Source organism: Mesoplodon mirus (assembly GCF_964341445.2).
Source record: "Mesoplodon mirus genome assembly, contig: SUPER_3_unloc_19, whole genome shotgun sequence".
NCBI classification, from domain to species: Eukaryota; Metazoa; Chordata; class Mammalia; order Artiodactyla; family Ziphiidae; genus Mesoplodon; species Mesoplodon mirus.
In genome coordinates, this window is record NW_028295568.1 from 462,518 (window position 1) to 489,696 (window position 27,179).

General features: G+C 53.8%; 1 protein-coding gene across 1 annotated transcript in view; it reads right to left on the reverse strand.

Annotated features, from left to right (window-relative positions):
* LOC309801651 (Golgi-associated RAB2 interactor protein 4-like) overlaps window positions 1-27,127 on the reverse strand; it is a gene marked incomplete at both ends in the record, with an annotated part of 27,929 nt that extends 802 nt beyond the window's left edge. The window contains one exon of the mRNA XM_082646732.1: window positions 26,310-27,127. Within this exon, the coding sequence (XP_082502858.1) occupies window positions 26,310-27,127 (818 nt within the window). The remainder of the gene's footprint in view (window positions 1-26,309) is intronic.
* Between the last annotated feature and the right edge of the window lie 52 nt (window positions 27,128-27,179).

Sequence of the window (27,179 nt, forward strand, 5' to 3'; positions counted from 1 at the left end):
GGTGAGTGCCAGTTCCCCTGTGAAGCCTTCCCTAACCCAGAACTCCTTCCCATGCCCCAGACCCCCTCCTCTGAATAGATCCAGTCCCCAAACACACGTCTCTCATTGTATTTGTCACTCAGAGTTGTGATCATGACTCGTGCTGTCCTGTCTCCTCCACCATCTGTGTACCTCTGTGCAGGACCGGGGTGGCACACTGTCTGAAAGTTGTTGCACCGAGGTAGCTCCCTCTCTGCACCATCACCTGCCACCTTGAGCAAGTCCTTCAAATGCTCTGAACTTCCGCTTGCTTATCCGCAAAGTGGAAAGACGTGAGAATCGGAAGGGGGCACACACATTCAAGAACTTTATAAACAGCTAAGGGCTATGCACGTGTTGTTTTTCCCGTAAATTTATTTTATTATTTATTGTTGGCTTCTCTTGTTGGGGAGCACGGGCTCTAGGCGTGCGGGCTTCGGTAGTTGTGGCTCACGGGCTCTAGAGCACAGGCTCAGTAGTTGTGGCGCACGGGCTTAGTTGCTCCGTGGCATGTGGGATCTTCCTGGACCAGGGCTCGAACCTGGGTCCCCTGCGTCGGCAGGCGGATCCTTAACCACTGCGCCACCAGGGAAGTCCCTGTGCACGTGTTTTTAATGCATTTTCTTCCTTCAGACTAGTGTTTCCCTGCACTTGCCTGTGTGGAAATCATCAGATCAAAGGAGTGTGATGTGATCTTTTTGTAATTTCTCCTCCTTGGGTCCAAGGAAAAGCTGGTGGAGAGTAAAGCATTAATTGCGGCTCCCTGCAGCTCCTAGTCTTCTGGGAAACTCTGGGTTAATTCTGGGGTCAGGAACCTTGTTTGGCCAGGGGAAACAGTGCATATGTGTAGGTCTTGGGCTGGCTCCCTTTCTCATCAGTGCTCCCCACCAAGTGCCCACCATTCCGTCCACCAACAGAAGAGACCTCTCCCCAGCCTCCCGTGATGAGGTCTGTGGAAGTCACAAACTGGAGGTCCAATCAACAAGGATGCTCTGACCTAACAAATACTCTCCCTCATGTGAGGTTTAAGGATTTGGTTTTGGAGCCCCAGAAGAAAAAAGTTCCTGCAGATTTGGTGTGGAGAAACCCTTGTGAGCAGGGCATTCAAAAGTTGAATTAGTGGCTGGAGGAGGACTGGATGCTGGACGTTCCAGGAGTGAACGCTGGAATTCCAGGTGGGAGCCTGTTTCTGGCCGCAGCCCGGGTCATGCCAGAGGCTAGAGGTAGAAGCCTGGGAGCCAGACACAGCTCAAGGGTGGACTGGATGCTCTCGAGATAAGGCCAGCTAAGAGCTGTGAGCTCACTGAAGTTCGAAAACCGGCTCCCGGCCCCCACCCCTCCCTCCCCTCAATCTAGTAAAATTGATGCTCATCTCTGTAGTGTTGGAACATGATGGTAAGGATGGTGGTGCCGCGGGTTCTTGTGCTGGTCCTAGCTCAGGCTTGTTTGCTTGCTTCCTTTGCATACTACAGACAGGGCTTTGCATAGAGAAGTGGGCTGGTGGATCACTGTTCTGCAAAGATCCCATTGTGCGACTGCAGCAGGTTAACTTCTCTGAGCCTCAGTGTTCTCATCTGTAAAATAGGCATATCGTTCCTTCTTTTCCTAATAACCAAACAAGTGTTCTTGTACTTTACCTTAAATAAATGTCCTTTAAAGATGCCAAGCCTTTCTGACATCATTTTTGTGCATAAATACAAGTGATTAAAAGAGAAAGGCATTGGCCAATAACTTCATCACAACTGCCACGGTGATTGTAGGACCATTCTGATTTCAGAGTTAGTAAAATGTGAAAACTACAACACCTGTGTACCTACCATCTTGCTTCAGAGACAGAACAATTCCCAGCAGCACTAACAGCCTTGTGTCAACCTCCTTGAGCTAGCCTTTCCACCCTAGAGTAAACTGTCCTCAATTTTGTGTTTACTCTTCCCTCAGGTTTAGCTACCGTCTTTTTTAAACATGGACCCTATGCAATCCGTTGTTTGAGCTTGTTTCAGAATGGTTCCATGAGTGGAACTGTATCCCATTCTTTTGATGTTTTTAAAAACCATGAGAAGTTGATCTATGCTAATGTGTGTAGCTCATTTATTTTTCACTATTGAATATGCCAATCTCATCCTATCCTGCTGTATGAATTCTGCTGATGGAAATTTGGGCTGTTGCCCGTGTTGTGCTGTTAAGTTATTTTTGCTCTAAACATTCTCAGAGTTGTTTCTTAGACCATGTGTGTTTCTCCAGGGTATATACCTGGGCAGGGAACGGCTAAGTCTAGATGAGAGTGCTTGCTGTTCTGATTGCTAGCTAATACCGCCGCCCTTATTTCTGTCCACTGAATAGCCCGAGGGCACATGAGTCCTGTTCTGGCTCTGTTCACAGACTTTCAGGGGGAATAAGCGTTTATAAAAAGAATAGGGGGGGGGCATTCCCTGCTGGCGCAGTGGATGAGAGTCCACCTGAGGATGCAGGGAACATGAGTTCATGCCCCGGTCCTGGAATATCCCACAGGCCGCAGAGCGGCTGGGCCTGTGAGCCATGGCCGCTGGGCCTGCGCGTCTGGAGCCTGTGCTCCGTGAAGGGAGAGGCCACAACAGTGAGTGGCCTGCGTACCACAAAAAAAAAAAAAAAAAGAAAGAATAGGGGGATAGTGAAGGAGAGCTTCCACGACCATAGTCTGACTTTGAGCCATGGCCCTGGGGGGCAAAGCCAGAAAGGAGTGGAAGCCAGATGGAGCAGTGTTGTTGGCACTGAGCATGCGTGTGAGGTGGGGCTGCCCTTGCCTGGACACTGGGTCTCAGACTGTGGCACAGCTGACATCACAGAATCCACTGTGAGGCTACGGCTGGGCTTCGGGACCTAGAAATTCAGACAAAACACTGCATGCGTTCTCAGACTGTTTAAATTGCAGTAAGGAAGCTGAAATGGGCTCTCCAGGGGTATTTCCCAGAGCCCTGGTCCCCTTTGCAGCTCCCAGCTCTAGGTCCTATTGATGGGCTTCAACGGTCACTGGCTCCATGGTCTCAGATGTCACACCGGTGATTTCCAGGCCCTGGCCACTCTCTGCTGTCTCTGTCATGGCCTCCACTCGGGTCCCTTCCACTGGCTCCGCCAGGATGCTCCCATGTTTATTTCGTGATGAGGCCACTGTCTTTTTTGTAAGTCTGGCTCTCACATTCCTGAAGAAAGAGCTGATCCTGCTGAGTATGTTGGTGGTGGGACCTGAACGCGCTGGAGATAAGCTCCTGCCCGATTTGTGCGAGGTCTTGGACTCACTGGTGATAGGAGCACGGCTGATGCCTTTGGGAGCAGCGCCCTGCTCGCTGCCCCCCGGGCTGCCGTGGCCTTTGGCCTTTTGGTCCTCTCTAGTGGCTCTGCGGCCGCCTGAGCACGGGCCAGCTGCTTTGGGGATTGTCTTGCTCCCCGCTGCCTTGTGGTGGCTTTCCACGGAACTGCAGAGCTTGGGGCTCGTCAGAGCTCTGTCCTCTCCCCAGTGCTCCCTCCTCTCCCTTCTTCCCTTGCGGGCCTGGGACACTCTCTGTGAGCTGCCATCCTGTTCGCTCACTTTGCCTTCCTGTGGCAAGCTTGAGACGAGGGTCCCCTCATCGTCCTTGTCGGCTCTTGCTTTGACAGTCTTGCTGGTAGGTTCTGCTCAGACCACAGTCATGCCGGCCCCTGGGGAGAGGCTGGTGGACGTGCTGGAAGCATACTCTGAATTGTTCTCAGCACCTGCCAAGGCCGTTTTCCCGCTCCTCAGGGATGTTGTGGCAGTTTCCCCAGTGGCTCTGTTGGTTTTGCTTCCTCCGTGCCCGTCGCTGGCTGTGGCTGCTATGGCCGTGCTCCGCTCTTCAGTGGCAGGAGACTTGATCACTGCCGTGCTCAAAGCACCCGCTGCGGTGCCTCCTGCCACCCCTGCTGTCTCCACCTTTCTCGTTGACTGCGATGCTGACGCTTTGTCGAGCCCTGTAGTAGGTTTTGCTTTCGCAGTGGCCACATCGGGCATGGTATCGGGCTTGTGGGAGTCCAGTTGGATTCCGTGCCCCCCAGCAAAAGCTGCAGGCGTGGCCCCGGCCACCTCAGGGCACGTGTGCAGGCTGCTGACGTTCACCTGGTCCTGATGCCCCTTTCCTTGGAAATCCTCCACGGCCGGGCTCCTCCCGTCCTGCTCCTCCTCGAACACAGGCATGCAGGGCATGTCCCAGATGGGAACGGCATAGGTGTTGCTTTCACTGTCCACTGGTGGTAGCAGGAGGTAAATCAGCTGTTCCCACTCGGCGAAGAGGTCTTCCCGCGCGTCCAGAGGGGGACACAGCTGCAGGTAGAAGCAGCGGCCAGTGGCAAGCTTCACGCGCAGCTGTTGTTTCTCACGATTGTGAGTGGAGATCCTCACGAACTCCAAGGGAAGGAGCCTGGTGAGCTCTAAGGTCTTTGCAGCCTTGTGGCTCTTGCCCTTGGTGGCCTGGCTGCGCTCGGCGTGCTTTTCACAGCCGGTGGCCCGTTGGGCCAGCAGCATGATGTCTGGGAGCGGGAGGACGGGGCTGGTGGATGTGATGCCCATGGTCACCAGGCCGCCCCAGTTGTGCACGTCAATCGCTTCTCCCCTCTTCGTGACCTGGATGAAGTCGCTCTCGAATATCGGCGCGTACTTGAAATGGTCGTATTCGCCCTTGTGCAGTTGCTGCTGCAGCTTCCCCGTGGTGGTGTTGAACAGGTCCACCCAGGTGCTGCTCCGGGCCGTGTGATACGGGAGCAGAGAGTCCCCACTCATGGCTGTCTTTGATCACGACAGACAGCGCGGTTAAGGCGGCTCCCTGGCCCTTCCCTCCCTCGGCCTCACTGGCAGAAGAGCGAGCTGTGATGCTCCTGCGTCACACACGCGGCCCTGTGGCAGGTCTTCCAAGCCCGCCCCACAGGCCCCCACGTTTGCCTCCGGGTCTCCCAGAGGCAGGGGTGTGTGTAGGGGCACAGATGATCACAGTTGGGACGCTGTAGGGCGCCTGGAGCCCAGGCTGAATCTCTTCAAGTGTGTCGAGAGGTACGGTAGGCTCCCCTCCGCCTCACCTCACTTCTGCTTCTGGGTTTTTATCTCCCCAAGAGGCTGTGGTGAACTTCCGTCCTAGTGAGAGAAGTAACCACTTTGTCAGCCTAACCCCCTGGCACAGCCTATTTATCCTCTGATGCCCTTTGTGACCTATCAGTGTCACAAAGCCCTTTGTGACCTATCACTCTCACAGAGCCCTTTGCCTCATCCCCCAGCTGCCCCCTCAGGGCAGGGCCCCCATCCTCTCCTAAACACCCCATTGCCCCCACGGAGGACAGGCCCATCCTGCCAGGGACTCACGTGCATTACCAAAATAAAAATGTCTTCAAGTGGGAAAGTTTTGTGTGGGTCCTTTTTCTTTTCCTCCCCCAAATTCAGCTACTGGATGAAATCTATAGCAATGTAAGACGATGGGATCAATTTGAACCATTTAAGCTCATGGTTTAATTGTATCGAATAGGGCAGAGTTGGCAGTGGCGGTCCTTACTCTGTCCTTTCATAAAATCTCAGTAAACGTGGACGATGGTGAGTGCCAGTTCCCCTGTGAAGCCTTCCCTAACCCAGAACTCCTTCCCATGCCCCAGACCCCCTCCTCTGAATAGATCCAGTCCCCAAACACACGTCTCTCATTGTATTTGTCACTCAGAGTTGTGATCATGACTCGTGCTGTCCTGTCTCCTCCACCATCTGTGTACCTCTGTGCGGGACCGGGGTGGCACACTGTCTGAAAGTTGTTGCACCGAGGTAGCTCCCTCTCTGCACCATCACCTGCCACCTTGAGCAAGTCCTTCAAATGCTCTGAACTTCCGCTTGCTTATCCGCAAAGTGGAAAGACGTGAGAATCGGAAGGGGGCACACACATTCAAGAACTTTATAAACAGCTAAGGGCTATGCACGTGTTGATTTCCCCGTAAATTTATTTTATTATTTATTGTTGGCTTCTCTTGTTGGGGAGCACGGGCTCTAGGCGTGCGGGCTTCGGTAGTTGTGGCTCGCGGGCTCTAGAGCACAGGCTCAGTAGTTGTGGCGCACGGGCTTAGTTGCTCCGTGGCATGTGGGATCTTCCTGGACCAGGGCTCGAACCTGGGTCCACTGCGTCGGCAGGCGGATCCTTAACCACTGCGCCACCAGGGAAGTCCCTGTGCACGTGTTTTTAATGCATTTTCTTCCTTCAGACTAGTGTTTCCCTGCACTTGCCTGTGTGGAAATCATCAGATCAAAGGAGTGTGATGTGATCTTTTTGTAATTTCTCCTCCTTGGGTCCAAGGAAAAGCTGGTGGAGAGTAAAACATTAATTGCGGCTCCCTGCAGCTCCTAGTCTTCTGGGAAACTCTGGGTTAATTCTGGGGTCAGGAACCTTGTTTGGCCAGGGGAAACAGTGCATATGTGTAGGTCTTGGGCTGGCTCCCTTTCTCATCAGTGCTCCCCACCAAGTGCCCACCATTCCGTCCACCAACAGAAGAGACCTCTCCCCAGCCTCCCGTGATGAGGTCTGTGGAAGTCACAAACTGGAGGTCCAATCAACAAGGATGCTCTGACCTAACAAATACTCTCCCTCATGTGAGGTTTAAGGATTTGGTTTTGGAGCCCCAGAAGAAAAAAGTTCCTGCAGATTTGGTGTGGAGAAACCCTTGTGAGCAGGGCATTCAAAAGTTGAATTAGTGGCTGGAGGAGGACTGGATGCTGGACGTTCCAGGAGTGAACGCTGGAATTCCAGGTGGGAGCCTGTTTCTGGCCGCAGCCCGGGTCATGCCAGAGGCTAGAGATAGAAGCCTGGGAGCCAGACACAGCTCAAGGGTGGACTGGATGCTCTCGAGATAAGGCCAGCTAAGAGCTGTGAGCTCACTGAAGTTCGAAAACCGGCTCCCGGCCCCCACCGCTCCCTCCCCTCAATCTAGTAAAATTGATGCTCATCTCTGTAGTGTTGGAACCTGATGGTAAGGATGGTGGTGCCACGGGTTCTTGTGCTGGTCCTAGCTCAGGCTTGTTTGCTTGCTTCCTTCGCATACTACAGACAGGGCTTTGCATAGAGAAGTGGGCTGGTGGATCACTGTTCTGCAAAGATCCCATTGTGCGACTGCAGCAGGTTACCTTCTCTGAGCCTCAGTGTTCTCATCTGTAAAATGGGCATATCGTTCCTTCTTTTCCTAATAACCAAACAAGTGTTCTTGTACTTTACCTTAAATAAATGTCCTTTAAAGATGCCAAGCCTTTCTGACATCATTTTTGTGCATAAATACAAGTGATTAAAAGAGAAAGGCATTGGCCAATAACTTCATCACAACTGCCACGGTGATTGTAGGACCATCCTGATTTCAGAGTTAGTAAAATGTGAAAACTACAACACCTGTGTACCTACCATCTTGCTTCAGAGACAGAACAATTCCCAGCAGCACTAACAGCCTTGTGTCAACCTCCTTGAGCTAGCCTTTCCACCCTAGAGTAAACTGTCCTCCATTTTGCGTTTACTCTTCCCTCAGGTTTAGCTACCGTTTTTTTAAACATGGACCCTATGCAATCCGTTGTTTGAGCTTGTTTCAGAATGGTTCCATGAGTGGAACTGTATCCCATTCTTTTGATGTTTTTAAAAACCATGAGAAGTTGATCTATGCTAATGTGTGTAGCTCATTTATTTTTCACTATTGAATATGCCAATCTCATCCTATCCTGCTGTATGAATTCTGCTGATGGAAATTTGGGCTGTTGCCCGTGTTGTGCTGTTAAGTTATTTTTGCTCTAAACATTCTCAGAGTTGTTTCTTAGACCATGTGTGTTTCTCCAGGGTATATACCTGGGCAGGGAACGGCTAAGTCTAGATGAGAGTGCTTGCTGTTCTGATTGCTAGCTAATACTGCCGCCCTTATTTCTGTCCACTGAATAGCCCGAGGGGACATGAGTCCTGTTCTGGCTCTGTTCACAGACCTTCAGTGGGAATAAGTGTTTATTAAAAGAATAGGGGGTGGATTCCCTGCTGGCGCAGTGGTTGAGAGTCCACCTGAGGATGCAGGGAACATGAGTTCGTGCCCCGGTACTGGAAGATCGCACAGGCCGCGGAGCGGCTGGGGCCGTGAGCCATGGCCGCTGGGCCTGCGCGTCCGGAGCCTGTGCTCCGTGACAGGAGAGGCCACAACAGTGAGTGGCCCGCGTACCGCAAAAAAAAAAAAAAAAAAAAATGAATAGCGGGATAGTGAAGGAGAGCTTCCCAGACCATAGTCTGACTTTGAGCCATGGCCCTGGGGGGCAAAGCCAGAAAGGAGTGGAAGCCAGATGGAGCAGTGCTGTTGGCGCTGAGCATGCGTGTGAGGTGGGGCTGCCCTTGCCTGGACACTGGGTCTCAGACTGTGGCACAGCTGACATCACAGAATCCACTGTGAGGCTATGGCTGGGCTTCGGGACCTAGAAATTCAGACAAAACACTGCATGCGTTCTCAGACTGTTTAAATTGCAGTAAGGAAGCTCAAATGGGCTCTCCAGGGGTATTTCCCAGAGCCCTGTTCCCCTTTGCAGCTCCCAGCTCTAGGTCCTATTGATGGGCTTCAACGGTCACTGGCTCCATGGTCTCAGATGTCACACCGGTGATTTCCAGGCCCTGGCCACTCTCTGCTGTCTCTGTCATGGCCTCCACTCGGGTCCCTTCCACTGGCTCCGCCAGGATGCTCCCATGTTTATTTCGTGATGAGGCCACTGTCTTTTTTGTAAGTCTGGCTCTCACATTCCTGAAGAAAGAGCTGATCCTGCTGAGTATGTTGGTGGTGGGACCTGAACGCGCTGGAGATAAGCTCCTGCCCGATTTGTGCGAGATCTTGGACTCACTGGTGTTAGGAGCACGGCTGATGCCTTTGGGAGCAGCGCCCTGCTCGCTGCCCCCCGGGCTGCCATGGCCTTTGGCCTTTTGGTCCTCTCTAGTGGCTCTGCGGCCGCCTGAGCACGGGCCAGCTGCTTTGGGGATTGTCTTGCTCCCTGCTGCCTTGTGGTGGCTTTCCACGGAACTGCAGAGCTTGGGGCTCGTCAGAGCTCTGTCCTCTCCCCAGTGCTCCCTCCTCTCCCTTCTTCCCTTGCGGGCCTGGGACACTCTCTGTGAGCTGCCATCCTGTTCGCTCACTTTGCCTTCCTGTGGCAAGCTTGAGACGAGGGTCCCCTCATCGTCCTTGTCGGCTCTTGCTTTGACAGTCTTGCTGGTAGGTTCTGCTCCGACCACAGTCATGCCGGCCCCTGGGGAGAGGCTGGTGGACGTGCTGGAAACATACTCTGAATTGTTCTCAGCACCTGCCAAGGCCGTTTTCCCGCTCCTCAGGGATGTTGTGGCAGTGTCCCCAGTGGCTCTGTTGGTTTTGCTTCCTCCGGGCCCGTCGCTGGCTGTGGCTGCTATGGCCGTGCTCCGCTCTTCAGCGGCAGGAGACTTGATCACTGCCGTGCTCAAAGCACCCGCTGCGGTGCCTCCTGCCACCCCTGCTGTCTCCACCTTAATCGTTGACTGCGATGCTGATGCTTTGTCGAGCCCTGTAGTAGGTTTTGCTTTCGCAGTGGCCATATTCGGGCATGGTATCGGGCTTGTGGGAGTCCAGTTGGATTCCGTGCCCCCCAGCAAAAGCTGCAGGCGTGGCCCCGGCCACCTCAGGGCACGTGTGCAGGCTGCTGACGTTCACCTGGTCCTGATGCCCCTTTCCTTGGAAATCCTCCACAGCCGGGCTCCTCCCGTCCTGCTCCTCCTCGAACACAGGCATGCAGGGCATGTCCCAGACGGGAACGGCATAGGTGTTGCTTTCACTGTCCACTGGTGGTCGCAGGAGGTAAATCAGCTGTTCCCACTCGGTGAAGAGGTCTTCCCGCGCATCCAGAGGGGGACACAGCTGCAGGTAGAAGCAGCGGCCAGTGGCAAGCTTCACGCGCAGCTGTTGTTTCTCACGATTGTGAGTGGAGATCCCCACGAACTCCAAGGGAAGGAGCCAGGTGAGCTCTAAGGTCTTTGCAGCCTTGTGGCTCTTGCCCTTGGTGGCCTGGCTGCGCTCGGCGTGCTTTTCACAGCCGGTGGCCCGTTGGGCCAGCAGCATGATGTCTGGGAGCGGGAGGACGGGGCTGGTGGATGTGATGCCCATGGTCACCAGGCCGCCCCAGTTGTGCACGTCAATCGCTTCTCCCCTCTTCGTGACCTGGATGAAGTCGCTCTCGAATATCGGCGCGTACTTGAAATGGTCGTATTCGCCCTTGTGCAGTTGCTGCTGCAGCTTCCCTGTGGTGGTGTTGAACAGGTCCACCCAGGTGCTGCTCCGGGCCGTGTGATACGGGAGCAGAGAGTCCCCACTCATGGCTGTCTTTGATCACGACAGGCAGCGCGGTTAAGGCGGCTCCCTGGCCCTTCCCTCCCTCGGCCTCACTGGCAGAAGAGCGAGCTGCGATGCTCCTGCGTCACACACGCGGCCCTGTGGCAGGTCTTCCAAGCCCGCCCCACAGGCCCCCACGTTTGCCTCCGGGTCTCCCAGAGGCAGGGGTGTGTGTAGGGGCACAGATGATCACAGTTGGGACGCTGTAGGGTGCCTGGAGCCCAGGCTGAATCTCTTCAAGTGTGTCGAGAGGTACGGTAGGCTCCCCCTCCGCCTCACCTCACTTCTGCTTCTGGGTTTTTATCTCCCCAAGAGGCTGTGGTGAACTTCCGTCCTAGTGAGAGAAGTAACCACTTTGTCAGCCTAACCCCCTGGCACAGCCTATTTATCCTCTGATGCCCTTTGTGACCTATCAGTGTCACAAAGCCCTTTGTGACCTATCACTGTCACAGAGCCCTTTGCCTCATCCCCCAGCTGCCCCCTCAGGGCAGGGCCCCCATCCTCTCCCAAACACCCCATTGCCCCCGCGGAGGACAGGCCCATCGTGCCAGGGACTCAGGTGCGTTACCAAAATAAAAATGTCTTCAAGTGGGAAAGTTTTGTGTGGGTCCTTTTTCTTTTCCTCCCCCAAATTCAGCTACTGGATGAAATCTATAGCAATGTAAGACGATGGGATCAATTTGAACCATTTAAGCTCATGGTTTAATTGTATCGAATAGGGCAGAGTTGGCAGTGGCGGTCCTTACTCTGTCCTTTCATAAAATCTCAGTAAACGTGGACGATGGTGAGTGCCAGTTCCCCTGTGAAGCCTTCCCTAACCCAGAACTCCTTCCCATGCCCCAGACCCCCTCCTCTGAATAGATCCAGTCCCCAAACACACGTCTCTCATTGTATTTGTCACTCAGAGTTGTGATCATGACTCGTGCTGTCCTGTCTCCTCCACCATCTGTGTACCTCTGTGCGGGACCGGGGTGGCACACTGTCTGAAAGTTGTTGCACTGAGGTAGCTCCCTCTCTGCACCATCACCTGCCACCTTGAGCAAGTCCTTCAAATGCTCTGAACTTCCGCTTGCTTATCCGCAAAGTGGAAAGACGTGAGAATCGGAAGGGGGCACACACATTCAAGAACTTTATAAACACCTAAGGGCTATGCACGTGTTGTTTTTCCCGTAAATTTATTTTATTATTTATTTTGGGCTTCTCTTGTTGGGGAGCACGGGCTCTAGGCATGCGGGCTTCGGTAGTTGTGGCTCACGGGCTCTAGAGCACAGGCTCAGTAGTTGTGGCGCACGGGCTTAGTTGCTCCGTGGCATGTGGGATCTTCCTGGACCAGGGCTCGAACCTGGGTCCCCTGCGTCGGCAGGCGGATTCTTAACCACTGCGCCACCAGGGAAGTCCCTGTGCACGTGTTTTTAATGCATTTTCTTCCTTCAGACTAGTGTTTCCCTGCACTTGCCTGTGTGGAAATCATCAGATCAAAGGAGTGTGATGTGATCTTTTTGTAATTTCTCCTCCTTGGGTCCAAGGAAAAGCTGGTGGAGAGTAAAGCATTAATTGCGGCTCCCTGCAGCTCCTAGTCTTCTGGGAAACTCTGGGTTAATTCTGGGGTCAGGAACCTTGTTTGGCCAGGGGAAACAGTGCATATGTGTAGGTCTTGGGCTGGCTCCCTTTCTCATCAGTGCTCCCCACCAAGTGCCCACCATTCCGTCCACCAACAGAAGAGACCTCTCCCCAGCCTCCCGTGATGAGGTCTGTGGAAGTCACAAACTGGAGGTCCAATCAACAAGGATGCTCTGACCTAACAAATACTCTCCCTCATGTGAGGTTTAAGGATTTGGTTTTGGAGCCCCAGAAGAAAAAAGTTCCTGCAGATTTGGTGTGGAGAAACCCTTGTGAGCAGGGCATTCAAAAGTTGAATTAGTGGCTGGAGGAGGACTGGATGCTGGACGTTCCAGGAGTGAACGCTGGAATTCCAGGTGGGAGCCTGTTTCTGGCCGCAGCCCGGGTCATGCCAGAGGCTAGAGATAGAAGCCTGGGAGCCAGACACAGCTCAAGGGTGGACTGGATGCTCTCGAGATAAGGCCAGCTAAGAGCTGTGAGCTCACTGAAGTTCGAAAACCGGCTCCCGGCCCCCACCGCTCCCTCCCCTCAATCTAGTAAAATTGATGCTCATCTCTGTAGTGTTGGAACATGATGGTAAGGATGGTGGTGCCACGGGTTCTTGTGCTGGTCCTAGCTCAGGCTTGTTTGCTTGCTTCCTTCGCATACTACAGACAGGGCTTTGCATAGAGAAGTGGGCTGGTGGATCACTGTTCTGCAAAGATCCCATTGTGCGACTGCAGCAGGTTACCTTCTCTGAGCCTCAGTGTTCTCATCTGTAAAATGGGCATATCGTTCCTTCTTTTCCTAATAACCAAACAAGTGTTCTTGTACTTTACCTTAAATAAATGTCCTTTAAAGATGCCAAGCCTTTCTGACATCATTTTTGTGCATAAATACAAGTGATTAAAAGAGAAAGGCATTGGCCAATAACTTCATCACAACTGCCACGGTGATTGTAGGACCATCCTGATTTCAGAGTTAGTAAAATGTGAAAACTACAACACCTGTGTACCTACCATCTTGCTTCAGAGACAGAACAATTCCCAGCAGCACTAACAGCCTTGTGTCAACCTCCTTGAGCTAGCCTTTCCACCCTAGAGTAAACTGTCCTCGATTTTGTGTTTACTCTTCCCTCAGGTTTAGCTACCGTTTTTTTAAACATGGACCCTATGCAATCCGTTGTTTGAGCTTGTTTCAGAATGGTTCCATGAGTGGAACTGTATCCCATTCTTTTGATGTTTTTAAAAACCATGAGAAGTTGATCTATGCTAATGTGTGTAGCTCATTTATTTTTCACTATTGAATATGCCAATCTCATCCTATCCTGCTGTATGAATTCTGCTGATGGAAATTTGGGCTGTTGCCCGTGTTGTGCTGTTAAGATATTTTTGCTCTAAACATTATCAGAGTTGTTTCTTAGACCATGTGTGTTTCTCCAGGGTATATACCTGGGCAGGGAACGGCTAAGTCTAGATGAGAGTGCTTGCTGTTCTGATTGCTAGCTAATACTGCCGCCCTTATTTCTGTCCACTGAATAGCCCGAGGGGACATGAGTCCTGTTCTGGCTCTGTTCACAGACCTTCAGTGGGAATAAGTGCTTATTAAAAGAATAGGGGGTGGATTCCCTGCTGGCGCAGTGGTTGAGAGTCCACCTGAGGATGCAGGGAACATGAGTTCGTGCCCCGGTACTGGAAGATCCCACAGGCCGCGGAGCGGCTGGGGCCGTGAGCCATGGCCGCTGGGCCTGCGCGTCCGGATCCTGTGCTCCGTGACAGGAGAGGCCACAACAGTGAGTGGCCCGCGTACCGCAAAAAAAAAAAAAAAAAAAAAAAATGAATAGCGGGATAGTGAAGGAGAGCTTCCCAGACCATAGTCTGACTTTGAGCCATGGCCCTGGGGGGCAAAGCCAGAAAGGAGTGGAAGCCAGATGGAGCAGTGCTGTTGGCGCTGAGCATGCGTGTGAGGTGGGGCTGCCCTTGCCTGGACACTGGGTCTCAGACTGTGGCACAGCTGACATCACAGAATCCACTGTGAGGCTATGGCTGGGCTTCGGGACCTAGAAATTCAGACAAAACACTGCATGCGTTCTCAGACTGTTTAAATTGCAGTAAGGAAGCTGAAATGGGCTCTCCAGGGGTATTTCCCAGAGCCCTGTTCCCCTTTGCAGCTCCCAGCTCTAGGTCCTATTGGTGGGCTTCAACGGTCACTGGCTCCATGGTCTCAGATGTCACACCGGTGATTTCCAGGCCCTGGCCACTCTCTGCTGTCTCTGTCATGGCCTCCACTCGGGTCCCTTCCACTGGCTCCGCCAGGATGCTCCCATGTTTATTTCGTGATGAGGCCACTGTCTTTTTTGTAAGTCTGGCTCTCACATTCCTGAAGAAAGAGCTGATCCTGCTGAGTATGTTGGTGGTGGGACCTGAACGCGCTGGAGATAAGCTCCTGCCCGATTTGTGCGAGATCTTGGACTCACTGGTGTTAGGAGCACGGCTGATGCCTTTGGGAGCAGCGCCCTGCTCGCTGCCCCCCGGGCTGCCGTGGCCTTTGGCCTTTTGGTCCTCTCTAGTGGCTCTGCGGCCGCCTGAGCACGGGCCAGCTGCTTTGGGGATTGTCTTGCTCCCTGCTGCCTTGTGGTGGCTTTCCACGGAACTGCAGAGCTTGGGGCTCGTCAGAGCTCTGTCCTCTCCCCAGTGCTCCCTCCTCTCCCTTCTTCCCTTGCGGGCCTGGGACACTCTCTGTGAGCTGCCATCCTGTTCGCTCACTTTGCCTTCCTGTGGCAAGCTTGAGACGAGGGTCCCCTCATCGTCCTTGTCGGCTCTTGCTTTGACAGTCTTGCTGGTAGGTTCTGCTCCGACCACAGTCATGCCGGCCCCTGGGGAGAGGCTGGTGGACGTGCTGGAAGCATACTCTGAATTGTTCTCAGCACCTGCCAAGGCCGTTTTCCCGCTCCTCAGGGATGTTGTGGCAGTGTCCCCAGTGGCTCTGTTGGTTTTGCTTCCTCCGGGCCCGTCGCTGGCTGTGGCTGCTATGGCCGTGCTCCGCTCTTCAGCGGCAGGAGACTTGATCACTGCCGTGCTCAAAGCACCCGCTGCGGTGCCTCCTGCCACCCCTGCTGTCTCCACCTTAATCGTTGACTGCGATGCTGATGCTTTGTCGAGCCCTGTAGTAGGTTTTGCTTTCGCAGTGGCCATATTCGGGCATGGTATCGGGCTTGTGGGAGTCCAGTTGGATTCCGTGCCCCCCAGCAAAAGCTGCAGGCGTGGCCCCGGCCACCTCAGGGCACGTGTGCAGGCTGCTGACGTTCACCTGGTCCTGATGCCCCTTTCCTTGGAAATCCTCCACGGCCGGGCTCCTCCCGTCCTGCTCCTCCTCGAACACAGGCATGCAGGGCATGTCCCAGACGGGAACGGCATAGGTGTTGCTTTCACTGTCCACTGGTGGTCGCAGGAGGTAAATCAGCTGTTCCCACTCGGTGAAGAGGTCTTCCCGCGCATCCAGAGGGGGACACAGCTGCAGGTAGAAGCAGCGGCCAGTGGCAAGCTTCACGCGCAGCTGTTGTTTCTCACGATTGTGAGTGGAGATCCTCACGAACTCCAAGGGAAGGAGCCTGGTGAGCTCTAAGGTCTTTGCAGCCTTGTGGCTCTTGCCCTTGGTGGCCTGGCTGCGCTCGGCGTGCTTTTCACAGCCGGTGGCCTGTTGGGCCAGCAGCATGATGTCTGGGAGCGGGAGGACGGGGCTGGTGGATGTGATGCCCATGGTCACCAGGCCGCCCCAGTTGTGCACGTCAATCGCTTCTCCCCTCTTCGTGACCTGGATGAAGTCGCTCTCGAATATCGGCGCGTACTTGAAATGGTCGTATTCGCCCTTGTGCAGTTGCTGCTGCAGCTTCCCCGTGGTGGTGTTGAACAGGTCCACCCAGGTGCTGCTCCGGGCCGTGTGATACGGGAGCAGAGAGTCCCCACTCATGGCTGTCTTTGATCACGACAGGCAGCGCAGTTAAGGCGGCTCCCTGGCCCTTCCCTCCCTCGGCCTCAGTGGCAGAAGAGCGAGCTGCGATGCTCCTGCGTCACACACGCGGCCCTGTGGCAGGTCTTCCAAGCCCGCCCCACAGGCCCCCACGTTTGCCTCCGGGTCTCCCAGAGGCAGGGGTGTGTGTAGGGGCACAGATGATGACAGTTGGGACGCTGTAGGGTGCCTGGAGCCCAGGCTAAATCTCTTCAAGTGTGTCGAGAGGTACGGTAGGCTCCCCCTCCGCCTCACCTCACTTCTGCTTCTGGGTTTTTATCTCCCCAAGAGGCTGTGGTGAACTTCCGTCCTAGTGAGAGAAGTAACCACTTTGTCAGCCTAACCCCCTGGCACAGCCTATTTATCCTCTGATGCCCTTTGTGACCTATCAGTGTCACAAAGCCCTTTGTGACCTATCACTGTCACAGAGCCCTTTGCCTCATCCCCCAGCTGCCCCCTCAGGGCAGGGCCCCCATCCTCTCCCAAACACCCCATTGCCCCCGCGGAGGACAGGCCCATCGTGCCAGGGACTCAGGTGCGTTACCAAAATAAAAATGTCTTCAAGTGGGAAAGTTTTGTGTGGGTCCTTTTTCTTTTCCTCCCCCAAATTCAGCTACTGGATGAAATCTATAGCAATGTAAGACGATGGGATCAATTTGAACCATTTAAGCTCATGGTTTAATTGTATCGAATAGGGCAGAGTTGGCAGTGGCGGTCCTTACTCTGTCCTTTCATAAAATCTCAGTAAACGTGGACGATGGTGAGTGCCAGTTGCCCTGTGAAGCCTTCCCTAACCCAGAACTCCTTCCCATGCCCCAGACCCCCTCCTCTGAATAGATCCAGTCCCCAAACACACGTCTCTCATTGTATTTGTCACTCAGAGTTGTGATCATGACTCGTGCTGTCCTGTCTCCTCCACCATCTGTGTACCTCTGTGCGGGACCGGGGTGGCACACTGTCTGAAAGTTGTTGCACTGAGGTAGCTCCCTCTCTGCACCATCACCTGCCACCTTGAGCAAGTCCTTCAAATGCTCTGAACTTCCGCTTGCTTATCCGCAAAGTGGAAAGACGTGAGAATCGGAAGGGGGCACACACATTCAAGAACTTTATAAACAGCTAAGGGCTATGCACGTGTTGTTTTTCCCGTAAATTTATTTTATTATTTATTTTGGGCTTCTCTTGTTGGGGAGCACGGGCTCTAGGCATGCGGGCTTCGGTAGTTGTGGCTCACGGGCTCTAGAGCACAGGCTCAGTAGTTGTGGCGCACGGGCTTAGTTGCTCCGTGGCATGTGGGATCTTCCTGGACCAGGGCTCGAACCTGGGTCCCCTGCGTCGGCAGGCGGATTCTTAACCACTGCGCCACCAGGGAAATCCCTGTGCACGTGTTTTTAATGCATTTTCTTCCTTCAGACTAGTGTTTCCCTGCACTTGCCTGTGTGGAAATCATCAGATCAAAGGAGTGTGATGTGATCTTTTTGTAATTTCTCCTCCTTGGGTCCAAGGAAAAGCTGGTGGAGAGTAAAGCATTAATTGCGGCTCCCTGCAGCTCCTAGTCTTCTGGGAAACTCTGGGTTAATTCTGGGGTCAGGAACCTTGTTTGGCCAGGGGAAACAGTGCATATGTGTAGGTCTTGGGCTGGCTCCCTTTCTCATCAGTGCTCCCCACCAAGTGCCCACCATTCCGTCCACCAACAGAAGAGACCTCTCCCCAGCCTCCCGTGATGAGGTCTGTGGAAGTCACAAACTGGAGGTCCAATCAACAAGGATGCTCTGACCTAACAAATACTCTCCCTCATGTGAGGTTTAAGGATTTGGTTTTGGAGCCCCAGAAGAAAAAAGTTCCTGCAGATTTGGTGTGGAGAAACCCTTGTGAGCAGGGCATTCAAAAGTTGAATTAGTGGCTGGAGGAGGACTGGATGCTGGACGTTCCAGGAGTGAACGCTGGAATTCCAGGTGGGAGCCTGTTTCTGGCCGCAGCCCGGGTCATGCCAGAGGCTAGAGGTAGAAGCCTGGGAGCCAGACACAGCTCAAGGGTGGACTGGATGCTCTCGAGATAAGGCCAGCTAAGAGCTGTGAGCTCACTGAAGTTCGAAAACCGGCTCCCGGCCCCCACCCCTCCCTCCCCTCAATCTAGTAAAATTGATGCTCATCTCTGTAGTGTTGGAACATGATGGTAAGGATGGTGGTGCCGCGGGTTCTTGTGCTGGTCCTAGCTCAGGCTTGTTTGCTTGCTTCCTTCGCATACTACAGACAGGGCTTTGCATAGAGAAGTGGGCTGGTGGATCACTGTTCTGCAAAGATCCCATTGTGCGACTGCAGCAGGTTACCTTCTCTGAGCCTCAGTGTTCTCATCTGTAAAATGGGCATATCGTTCCTTCTTTTCCTAATAACCAAACAAGTGTTCTTGTACTTTACCTTAAATAAATGTCCTTTAAAGATGCCAAGCCTTTCTGACATCATTTTTGTGCATAAATACAAGTGATTAAAAGAGAAAGGCATTGGCCAATAACTTCATCACAACTGCCACGGTGATTGTAGGACCATCCTGATTTCAGAGTTAGTAAAATGTGAAAACTACAACACCTGTGTACCTACCATCTTGCTTCAGAGACAGAACAATTCCCAGCAGCACTAACAGCCTTGTGTCAACCTCCTTGAGCTAGCCTTTCCACCCTAGAGTAAACTGTCCTCAATTTTGTGTTTACTCTTCCCTCAGGTTTAGCTACCGTTTTTTTAAACATGGACCCTATGCAATCCGTTGTTTGAGCTTGTTTCAGAATGGTTCCATGAGTGGAACTGTATCCCATTCTTTTGATGTTTTTAAAAACCATGAGAAGTTGATCTATGCTAATGTGTGTAGCTCATTTATTTTTCACTATTGAATATGCCAATCTCATCCTATCCTGCTGTATGAATTCTGCTGATGGAAATTTGGGCTGTTGCCCGTGTTGTGCTGTTAAGTTATTTTTGCTCTAAACATTCTCAGAGTTGTTTCTTAGACCATGTGTGTTTCTCCAGGGTATATACCTGGGCAGGGAACGGCTAAGTCTAGATGAGAGTGCTTGCTGTTCTGATTGCTAGCTAATACTGCCGCCCTTATTTCTGTCCACTGAATAGCCCGAGGGGACATGAGTCCTGTTCTGGCTCTGTTCACAGACCTTCAGTGGGAATAAGTGTTTATTAAAAGAATAGGGGGTGGATTCCCTGCTGGCGCAGTGGTTGAGAGTCCACTTGAGGATGCAGGGAACATGAGTTCGGGCCCAGGTACTGGAAGATCCCACAGGCCGCGGAGCGGCTGGGCCCGTGAGCCATGGCCGCTGGGCCTGCGCGTCCGGAGCCTGTGCTCCGTGACGGGAGAGGCCACAACAGTGAGTGGCCCGCGTACCGCAAAAAAAAAAAAAAAAAAAAATAAGAATAGCGGGATAGTGAAGGAGAGCTTCCCAGACCATAGTCTGACTTTGAGCCATGGCCCTGGGGGGCAAAGCCAGAAAGGAGTGGAAGCCAGATGGAGCAGTGCTGTTGGCGCTGAGCATGCGTGTGAGGCGGGGCTGCCCTTGCCTGGACACTGGGTCTCAGACTGTGGCACAGCTGACATCACAGAATCCACTGTGAGGCTACGGCTGGGCTTCGGGACCTAGAAATTCAGACAAAACACTGCATGCGTTCTCAGACTGTATGTTTTTTTATTTAAATTGCAGTAAGGAAGCTGAAATGGGCTCTCCAGGGGTATTTCCCAGAGCCCTGGTCCCCTTTGCAGCTCCCAGCTCTAGGTCCTATTGATGGGCTTCAACGGTCACTGGCTCCATGGTCTCAGATGTCACACCGGTGATTTCCAGGCCCTGGCCACTCTCTGCTGTCTCTGTCATGGCCTCCACTCGGGTCCCTTCCACTGGCTCCGCCAGGATGCTCCCATGTTTATTTCGTGATGAGGCCACTGTCTTTTTTGTATGTCTGGCTCTCACATTCCTGAAGAAAGAGCTGATCCTGCTGAGTATGTTGGTGGTGGGACCTGAACGCGCTGGAGATAAGCTCCTGCCCGATTTGTGCGAGGTCTTGGACTCACTGGTGATAGGAGCACGGCTGATGCCTTTGGGAGCAGCGCCCTGCTCACTGCCCCCCGGGCTGCCGTGGCCTTTGGCCTTTTGGTCCTCTCTAGTGGCTCTGCGGCCGCCTGAGCACGGGCCAGCTGCTTTGGGGATTGTCTTGCTCCCCGCTGCCTTGTGGTGGCTTTCCACGGAACTGCAGAGCTTGGGGCTCGTCAGAGCTCTGTCCTCTCCCCAGTGCTCCCTCCTCTCCCTTCTTCCCTTGCGGGCCTGGGACACTCTCTGTGAGCTGCCATCCTGTTCGCTCACTTTGCCTTCCTGTGGCAAGCTTGAGACGAGGGTCCCCTCATCGTCCTTGTCGGCTCTTGCTTTGACAGTCTTGCTGGTAGGTTCTGTTCCGACCACAGTCATGCCGGCCCCTGGGGAGAGGCTGGTGGACGTGCTGGAAGCATACTCTGAATTGTTCTCAGCACCTGCCAAGGCCGTTTTCCCGCTCCTCAGGGATGTTGTGGCAGTGTCCCCAGTGGCTCTGTTGGTTTTGCTTCCTCCGGGCCCGTCGCTGGCTGTGGCTGCTATGGCCGTGCTCCGCTCTTCAGCGGCAGGAGACTTGATCACTGCCATGCTCAAAGCACCCGCTGCGGTGCCTCCTGCCACCCCTGCTGTCTCCACCTTAATCGTTGACTGCGATGCTGACGCTTTGTCGAGCCCTGTAGTAGGTTTTGCTTTCGCAGTGGCCACATCGGGCATGGTATCGGGCTTGTGGGAGTCCAGTTGGATTCCGTGCCCCCCAGCAAAAGCTGCAGGCGTGGCCCCGGCCACCTCAGGGCACGTGTGCAGGCTGCTGACGTTCACCTGGTCCTGATGCCCCTTTCCTTGGAAATCCTCCACGGCCGGGCTACTCCCGTCCTGCTCCTCCTCGAACACAGGCATGCAGGGCATGTCCCAGACGGGAACGGCATAGGTGTTGCTTTCACTGTCCACTGGTGGTCGCAGGAGGTAAATCAGCTGTTCCCACTCGGCGAAGAGGTCTTCCCGCGCGTCCCGAGGGGGACACAGCTGCAGGTAGAAGCAGCGGCCAGTGGCAAGCTTCACGCGCAGCTGTTGTTTCTCACGATTGTGAGTGGAGATCCTCACGAACTCCAAGGGAAGGAGCCTGGTGAGCTCTAAGGTCTTTGCAGCCTTGTGGCTCTTGCCCTTGGTGGCCTGGCTGCGCTCGGCGTGCTTTACACAGCCGGTGGCCCGTTGGGCCAGCAGCATGATGTCTGGGAGCGGGAGGACGGGGCTGGTGGATGTGATGCCCATGGTCACCAGGCCGCCCCAGTTGTGCACGTCAATCGCTTCTCCCCTCTTCGTGACCTGGATGAAGTCGCTCTCGAATATCGACGCGTACTTGAAATGGTCGTATTCGCCCTTGTGCAGTTGCTGCTGCAGCTTCCCCGTGGTGGTGTTGAACAGGTCCACCCAGGTGCTGCTCCGGGCCGTGTGATACGGGAGCAGAGAGTCCCCACTCATGGCTGTCTTTGATCACGACAGGCAGCGCGGTTAAGGCGGCTCCCTGGCCCTTCCCTCCCTCGGCCTCACTGGCAGAAGAGCGAGCTGTGATGATCCTGCGTCACACACGCGGCCCTGTGGCAGGTCTTCCAAGCCCGCCCCACAGGCCCCCACGTTTGCCGCCGGGTCTCCCAGAGGCAGGGGTGTGTGTAGGGGCAGAGATAATCACAGTTGGGACGCTGTAGGGCGCCTGGAGCCCAGGCTGAATCTCTTCAAGTGTGTCGAGAGGTACGGTAGGCTCCCCCTCCGCCTCACCTCACTTCTGCTTCTGGGTTTTTATCTCCCCAAGAGGCTGTGGTGAACTTCCGTCCTAGTGAGAGAAGTAACCACTTTGTCAGCCTAACCCCCTGGCACAGCCTATTTATCCTCTGATGCCCTTTGTGACCTATCAGTGTCACAAAGCCCTTTGTGACCTATCACTGTCACAGAGCCCTTTGCCTCATCCCCCAGCTGCCCCCTCAGGGCAGGGCCCCCATCCTCTCCCAAACACCCCATTGCCCCCACGGAGGACAGGCCCATCGTGCCAGGGACTCAGGTGCGTTACCAAAATAAAAATGTCTTCAAGTGGGAAAGTTTTGTGTGGGTCCTTTTTCTTTTCCTCCCCCAAATTCAGCTACTGGATGAAATCTATAGCAATGTAAGACGATGGGATCAATTTGAACCATTTAAGCTCATGGTTTAATTGTATCGAATAGGGCAGAGTTGGCAGTGGCGGTCCTTACTCTGTCCTTTCATAAAATCTCAGTAAACGTGGACGATGGTGAGTGCCAGTTCCCCTGTGAAGCCTTCCCTAACCCAGAACTCCTTCCCATGCCCCAGACCCCCTCCTCTGAATAGATCCAGTCCCCAAACACACGTCTCTCATTGTATTTGTCACTCAGAGTTGTGATCATGACTCGTGCTGTCCTGTCTCCTCCACCATCTGTGTACCTCTGTGCGGGACCGGGGTGGCACACTGTCTGAAAGTTGTTGCACCGAGGTAGCTCCCTCTCTGCACCATCACCTGCCACCTTGAGCAAGTCCTTCAAATGCTCTGAACTTCCGCTTGCTTATCCGCAAAGTGGAAAGACGTGAGAATCGGAAGGGGGCACACACATTCAAGAACTTTATAAACAGCTAAGGGCTATGCACGTGTTGTTTTCCCCGTAAATTTATTTTATTATTTATTGTTGGCTTCTCTTGTTGGGGAGCACGGGCTCTAGGCGTGCGGGCTTCGGTAGTTGTGGCTTGCGGGCTCTAGAGCACAGGCTCAGTAGTTGTGGCGCACGGGCTTAGTTGCTCCGTGGCATGTGGGATCTTCCTGGACAAGGGCTCGAACCTGGGTCCCCTGCGTCGGCAGGCAGATCCATAATCACTGCGCCACCAGGGAAGTCCCTGTGCACGTGTTTTTAATGCATTTTCTTCCTTCAGACTAGTGTTTCCCTGCACTTGCCTGTGTGGAAATCATGAGATCAAAGGAGTGTGATGTGATCTTTTTGTAATTTCTCCTCCTTGGGTCCAAGGAAAAGCTGGTGGAGAGTAAAGCATTAATTGCGGCTCCCTGCAGCTCCTAGTCTTCTGGGAAACTCTGGGTTAATTCTGGGGTCAGGAACCTTGTTTGGCCAGGGGAAACAGTGCATATGTGTAGGTCTTGGGCTGGCTCCCTTTCTCATCAGTGCTCCCCACCAAGTGCCCACCATTCCGTCCACCAACAGAAGAGACCTCTCCCCAGCCTCCCGTGATGAGGTCTGTGGAAGTCACAAACTGGAGGTCCAATCAACAAGGATGCTCTGACCTAACAAATGCTCTCCCTCATGTGAGGTTTAAGGATTTGGTTTTGGAGCCCCAGAAGAAAAAAGTTCCTGCAGATTTGGTGTGGAGAAACCCTTGTGAGCAGGGCATTCAAAAGTTGAATTAGTGGCTGGAGGAGGACTGGATGCTGGACGTTCCAGGAGTGAACGCTGGAATTCCAGGTGGGAGCCTGTTTCTGGCCGCAGCCCGGGTCATGCCAGAGGCTAGAGGTAGAAGCCTGGGAGCCAGACACAGCTCAAGGGTGGACTGGATGCTCTCGAGATAAGGCCAGCTAAGAGCTGTGAGCTCACTGAAGTTCGAAAACCGGCTCCCGGCCCCCACCCCTCCCTCCCCTCAATCTAGTAAAATTGATGCTCATCTCTGTAGTGTTGGAACATGATGGTAAGGATGGTGGTGCCGCGGGTTCTTGTGCTGGTCCTAGCTCAGGCTTGTTTGCTTGCTTCCTTCGCATACTACAGACAGGGCTTTGCATAGAGAAGTGGGCTGGTGGATCACTGTTCTGCAAAGATCCCATTGTGCGACTGCAGTAGGTTACCTTCTCTGAGCCTCAGTGTTCTCATCTGTAAAATAGGCATATCGTTCCTTCTTTTCCTAATAACCAAACAAGTGTTCTTGTACTTTACCTTAAATAAATGTCCTTTAAAGATGCCAAGCCTTTCTGACATCATTTTTGTGCATAAATACAAGTGATTAAAAGAGAAAGGCATTGGCCAATAACTTCATCACAACTGCCACGGTGATTGTAGGACCATCCTGATTTCAGAGTTAGTAAAATGTGAAAACTACAACACCTGTGTACCTACCATCTTGCTTCAGAGACAGAACAATTCCCAGCAGCACTAACAGCCTTGTGTCAACCTCCTTGAGCTAGCCTTTCCACCCTAGAGTAAACTGTCCTCAATTTTGTGTTTACTCTTCCCTCAGGTTTAGCTACCGTTTTTTTAAACATGGACCCTATGCAATCCGTTGTTTGAGCTTGTTTCAGAATGGTTCCATGAGTGGAACTGTATCCCATTCTTTTGATGTTTTTAAAAACCATGAGAAGTTGATCTATGCTAATGTGTGTAGCTCATTTATTTTTCACTATTGAATATGCCAATCTCATCCTATCCTGCTGTATGAATTCTGCTGATGGAAATTTGGGCTGTTGCCCGTGTTGTGCTGTTAAGTTATTTTTGCTCTGAACATTCTCAGAGTTGTTTCTTAGACCATGTGTGTTTCTCCAGGGTATATACCTGGGCAGGGAACGGCTAAGTCTAGATGAGAGTGCTTGCTGTTCTGATTGCTAGCTAATACTGCCGCCCTTATTTCTGTCCACTGAATAGCCCGAGGGGACATGAGTCCTGTTCTGGCTCTGTTCACAGACTTTCAGTGGGAATAAGTGTTTATTAAAAGAATAGGGGGTGGATTCCCTGCTGGCGCAGTGGTTGAGAGTCCACCTGAGGATGCAGGGAACATGAGTTCGTGCCCCGGTACTGGAAGATCCCACAGGCCGCGGAGCGGCTGGGCCCGTGAGCCATGGCCGCTGGGCCTGCACGTCCGGAGCCTGTGCTCCGTGACGGGAGAGGCCACAACAGTGAGTGGCCCGCGTACCGCAAAAAAAAAAAAAAAAATAAGAATAGCGGGATAGTGAAGGAGAGCTTCCCAGACCATAGTCTGACTTTGAGCCATGGCCCTGGGGGGCAAAGCCAGAAAGGAGTGGAAGCCAGATGGAGCAGTGCTGTTGGCGCTGAGCATGCGTGTGAGGCGGGGCTGCCCTTGCCTGGACACTGGGTCTCAGACTGTGGCACAGCTGACATCACAGAATCCACTGTGAGGCTACGGCTGGGCTTCGGGACCTAGAAATTCAGACAAAACACTGCATGCGTTCTCAGACTGTATGTTTTTTTATTTAAATTGCAGTAAGGAAGCTGAAATGGGCTCTCCAGGGGTATTTCCCAGAGCCCTGGTCCCCTTTGCAGCTCCCAGCTCTAGGTCCTATTGATGGGCTTCAACGGTCACTGGCTCCATGGTCTCAGATGTCACACCGGTGATTTCCAGGCCCTGGCCACTCTCTGCTGTCTCTGTCATGGCCTCCACTCGGGTCCCTTCCACTGGCTCCGCCAGGATGCTCCCATGTTTATTTCGTGATGAGGCCACTGTCTTTTTTGTATGTCTGGCTCTCACATTCCTGAAGAAAGAGCTGATCCTGCTGAGTATGTTGGTGGTGGGACCTGAACGCGCTGGAGATAAGCTCCTGCCCGATTTGTGCGAGGTCTTGGACTCACTGGTGATAGGAGCACGGCTGATGCCTTTGGGAGCAGCGCCCTGCTCACTGCCCCCCGGGCTGCCGTGGCCTTTGGCCTTTTGGTCCTCTCTAGTGGCTCTGCGGCCGCCTGAGCACGGGCCAGCTGCTTTGGGGATTGTCTTGCTCCCCGCTGCCTTGTGGTGGCTTTCCACGGAACTGCAGAGCTTGGGGCTCGTCAGAGCTCTGTCCTCTCCCCAGTGCTCCCTCCTCTCCCTTCTTCCCTTGCGGGCCTGGGACACTCTCTGTGAGCTGCCATCCTGTTCGCTCACTTTGCCTTCCTGTGGCAAGCTTGAGACGAGGGTCCCCTCATCGTCCTTGTCGGCTCTTGCTTTGACAGTCTTGCTGGTAGGTTCTGTTCCGACCACAGTCATGCCGGCCCCTGGGGAGAGGCTGGTGGACGTGCTGGAAGCATACTCTGAATTGTTCTCAGCACCTGCCAAGGCCGTTTTCCCGCTCCTCAGGGATGTTGTGGCAGTGTCCCCAGTGGCTCTGTTGGTTTTGCTTCCTCCGGGCCCGTCGCTGGCTGTGGCTGCTATGGCCGTGCTCCGCTCTTCAGCGGCAGGAGACTTGATCACTGCCATGCTCAAAGCACCCGCTGCGGTGCCTCCTGCCACCCCTGCTGTCTCCACCTTAATCGTTGACTGCGATGCTGACGCTTTGTCGAGCCCTGTAGTAGGTTTTGCTTTCGCAGTGGCCACATCGGGCATGGTATCGGGCTTGTGGGAGTCCAGTTGGATTCCGTGCCCCCCAGCAAAAGCTGCAGGCGTGGCCCCGGCCACCTCAGGGCACGTGTGCAGGCTGCTGACGTTCACCTGGTCCTGATGCCCCTTTCCTTGGAAATCCTCCACGGCTGGGCTACTCCCGTCCTGCTCCTCCTCGAACACAGGCATGCAGGGCATGTCCCAGACGGGAACGGCATAGGTGTTGCTTTCACTGTCCACTGGTGGTCGCAGGAGGTAAATCAGCTGTTCCCACTCGGCGAAGAGGTCTTCCCGCGCGTCCCGAGGGGGACACAGCTGCAGGTAGAAGCAGCGGCCAGTGGCAAGCTTCACGCGCAGCTGTTGTTTCTCACGATTGTGAGTGGAGATCCTCACGAACTCCAAGGGAAGGAGCCTGGTGAGCTCTAAGGTCTTTGCAGCCTTGTGGCTCTTGCCCTTGGTGGCCTGGCTGCGCTCGGCGTGCTTTTCACAGCCGGTGGCCCGTTGGGCCAGCAGCATGATGTCTGGGAGCGGGAGGACGGGGCTGGTGGATGTGATGCCCATGGTCACCAGGCCGCCCCAGTTGTGCACGTCAATCGCTTCTCCCCTCTTCGTGACCTGGATGAAGTCGCTCTCGAATATCGACGCGTACTTGAAATGGTCGTATTCGCCCTTGTGCAGTTGCTGCTGCAGCTTCCCCGTGGTGGTGTTGAACAGGTCCACCCAGGTGCTGCTCCGGGCCGTGTGATACGGGAGCAGAGAGTCCCCACTCATGGCTGTCTTTGATCACGACAGGCAGCGCGGTTAAGGCGGCTCCCTGGCCCTT